Raw genomic sequence first — 2,940 nt, forward strand, 5'->3', positions numbered from 1 at the left:
AAGTATAAATATTGACAGAAGAACAAAAGAATCGATGAATTGATGGAAAAAATTGAAAAGAGTTGCATATGATTCGATTTGATCAATGCAAGTATATTTCAATGTTCAATGTGCTTGTACATCATAATACTTGATTTAGATCATGATTATTGATGTCATATTTAGTAACTGAATATTAACATAATAAAAACACTTAATTATTTTACAAAATTTTAAATAATCTATCATGACATAAAGAAAAAGTAAGCATCTTACATAATATTATTACAAAACTGTGTTACAAGTATAGATTACATACAAATGGGTGAGACAAAAGGCTACAAAGAAACCTAGCTATATATCCATGTCTACCCATTTGCCTAAAACGAGAGTTTAGTTGTAGCAAATTAAAAGCCAGAAAGAATTGGCAACACCCTTTTGTTTCTCTCACTCCCTTTGATCTCATGCTTTAAACTTTGAAGGCAACACCTTCATCTTTTACGTGATAGAGGTTGAAAGATGATTGGTGCTCCATATTGTGGGTAAAGTAGCATCAGAACAGTGGGTGCATGTCGATAACTTGGGGCCAATCTGAAGGAGAAGCGTTGAAGTATTATAGAAAGGGCTAATTTGGCTTGCATAATGGCAAGGTTTTGGCCGATGCACGTTCGGACACCGAGGCCGAATGGGATGAAGCCGACTGGATCTTTGGCTGCACGAGCCACGCCTTCGGAGAACCGAGGTGGGAAGAACTCGTTAGCATCACTGCCCCATATGGCTTGATCGTGATGAAGGGCCAATATCGGTATCAAGAGCTCCGTCCCTCGAGGAATGATGTAACCCCCTAGCTCCGCATCAGCTTTGGCCCGTCTGATCGTGGCTATTGTCGGCGGGTACAACCGCAGGGATTCGTTTAAGATCATACTTAGCTGCCAAAACCACATGTGAACTCAATATCAGATGTGTACGGGGTTTCATAGTTATATCTGAGATAAGACATGATGTTTTGCCTTGGACTTGAATTTTTACCGTCTTAAGCTTAACAACATCATCACTGGTGGGTACGTTACGTGACCCACAAACCCTTAGCACCTCCTCACGTGCTTGGACCTGCCACTGTGGGTGCATTGCTAGAAGAATAGTGGTCCACGTGAGCATGTTGGAAGTGGTCTGCTTGCCGGCAAAGAGAAAGCTCTTGCATTCTTGGATTATGTCGTGGACAGTGATATTTGGAGTTGAATTGGAGGCTTGTATCATCAATCCTAGCAGATCCTTGGACCCATTCTCTTGCACTATGTTCTTCGAGCTGCCCCTGCGCCGCTCGATTAGCTTCATCAACGACTTCTTAATGTTCCTGTCCAATTTCCAACAACTTATGTTCCTCTTGGTCGGCAAAAACCTGAAATTCAGATAAACAAACTAATCCCTTTTAGTTTATAAGGAATCATGAATTGGTTAAATACCTATATCCAGGGACGAAAACCGTTTGAAAAGCCTGGGCAGCAAGCACCATTTGTTGAGCTTGTAATCGGAAAATGGCTTTGCCATCTTCATAGCAGCTTCCGAAGGCGGTACGAATAATGACATCTTCCGTAAGGCTCTGAAACCACTCGAAAACTTCGATTTCAACCTCTCCGCAACCGCTTGACATTGCCGACCATTTCTCCACCATATCACTCACACTTTGTGCCACCACCGGCACCAGCAACTATATAATTTAAGTCAGAATTTAATATATAATCTTACATTCTTTTAGGATGGCTGTCAGCTGTATTGTATTAGATGATTTACTCACTTTGAGATTCTCTGTATGGAAGGTGGGGGTTATGATTTTTCTATGACGAGCCCATTTTTCACCTTTGAGACTTAGGAGGCCATCACCTTCAAGCTGTTTAATCAGAGGGTGAGCTTCATTCTTTTCATATAATTCAGACTTGGATGTGAAGATTTCCTTTACGAGATCTGGCTCCGACACCGTTAGCCGAACCGTAGGACCAAACCAAACCAGAAACGTTGCCCCTGGATTTGAAATTAAACAAAAGAATTAGACGGTAAAAAATATGAAAACAGTAAGTTTTTACACTAAGAAGGGAGTGGCAGGGAGACTCAAGTAGTAAGTTTCAGGTTTGCAAAAGAGGAAAAATGAGCAGTAAAGAAGTGGCAGCCATTAATACAAATGAAGCAGCATGGATAGTACTGTAGACCCTACAACTGCGGAGAGAAGAGAGTAGAGAGAAAAGTGAGAGAAGACAATTCAAAACTGTGGTGTGCATAGTGTGTATGGGAAATGGCAAAATATACAATGAAAATAAGCTTGAAAAAAAAACGTACCATAAGTCTTGTTCCAATGATGATAGAAAGAGAGAACTCTGGGGAGAATGTTGTGAGAGAAAGGCATGGGTTGGGAAGAAGCCTTTAACATCATTCCCGCAAGCTCTTTGACGTTTCCAATGAAGAAACGGTAAGGGGGTCCTCTGATCCCTTGCCGTGAGAAATGGTGTTCAATCTTCCTAGGTCTCCACCAAAACTGCACCACCATTTTCAATACCAAAACTAACACTATGGAACACATGATAACCAGCTTCAACCACTGCCAAAACACCTCCATAAGAACAAGAAACAAACAAAAGAAAGAGAAGAAGCTTTAGTTTGGGTTTCTGCTCTCTTTGCGCATACTCTTTCTTCCTTGGTCAGGAGTAGTCTTTTTCATTTTTGCTTCCGATCTTCTTTGGACTTTGGCTTCTTTACTTGCTGCCCCATTTATTACTACCAGGAAAATGGGAGAAATAAGAGAGAGAAATTAAGCAGGCAAGGCCCAAGGCATAGGGGCCGCCATTGGAATTCTAATGGTCAACGTGAATTTCTTTTATTTTATTTTTTAACTTTTCGGAAGAATTTGTCTATACCGTAAATTTTTGGAATATTTTTATTTCTTTTAAAATTATTCCCACTTAATTTGCA

General features: G+C 40.4%; 1 protein-coding gene across 1 annotated transcript; it reads right to left on the bottom strand.

The window, feature by feature from the left end:
• Positions 1-435: 435 nt before the first annotated feature.
• On the bottom strand, positions 436-2,603 carry LOC120150015 (cytochrome P450 734A1-like). The gene is made up of 5 exons (XM_039162711.1): positions 2,311-2,603; positions 1,775-1,998; positions 1,443-1,687; positions 1,009-1,378; positions 436-908 (listed from the first exon to the last, which is right to left on the bottom strand). The coding sequence occupies exons 1-5, from the start codon at positions 2,585-2,587 to the stop codon at positions 471-473; spliced, it is 1,554 nt and encodes a 517-aa protein (XP_039018642.1). The 5' UTR covers positions 2,588-2,603; the 3' UTR covers positions 436-470.
• Between the last annotated feature and the right edge of the window lie 337 nt (positions 2,604-2,940).

The sequence above is a fragment of the Hibiscus syriacus genome, unplaced genomic scaffold (assembly GCF_006381635.1).
Source record: "Hibiscus syriacus cultivar Baekdansim isolate YM2019G1 unplaced genomic scaffold, ASM638163v2 tig00111013_pilon, whole genome shotgun sequence".
Classification (NCBI taxonomy): Eukaryota; Viridiplantae; Streptophyta; class Magnoliopsida; order Malvales; family Malvaceae; genus Hibiscus; species Hibiscus syriacus.

What these genes read in the sequence shown, in the direction of transcription:
- LOC120150015 (XM_039162711.1), bottom strand. Translation starts at nt 2,587, where the DNA reads ATGGAGGTGTTTTGGCAGTGGTTGAAGCTGGTTATCATGTGTTCCATA. An exon ending in GTTTTCGTCCCTGGATATAG is followed by an intron (nt 1,379 to 1,442) that starts GTATTTAACCAA and finishes TCTGAATTTCAG; the next exon opens with GTTTTTGCCGACCAAGAGGA. An exon ending in ATGTTGTTAAGCTTAAGACG is followed by an intron (nt 909 to 1,008) that starts GTAAAAATTCAA and finishes TGGTTTTGGCAG; the next exon opens with CTAAGTATGATCTTAAACGA.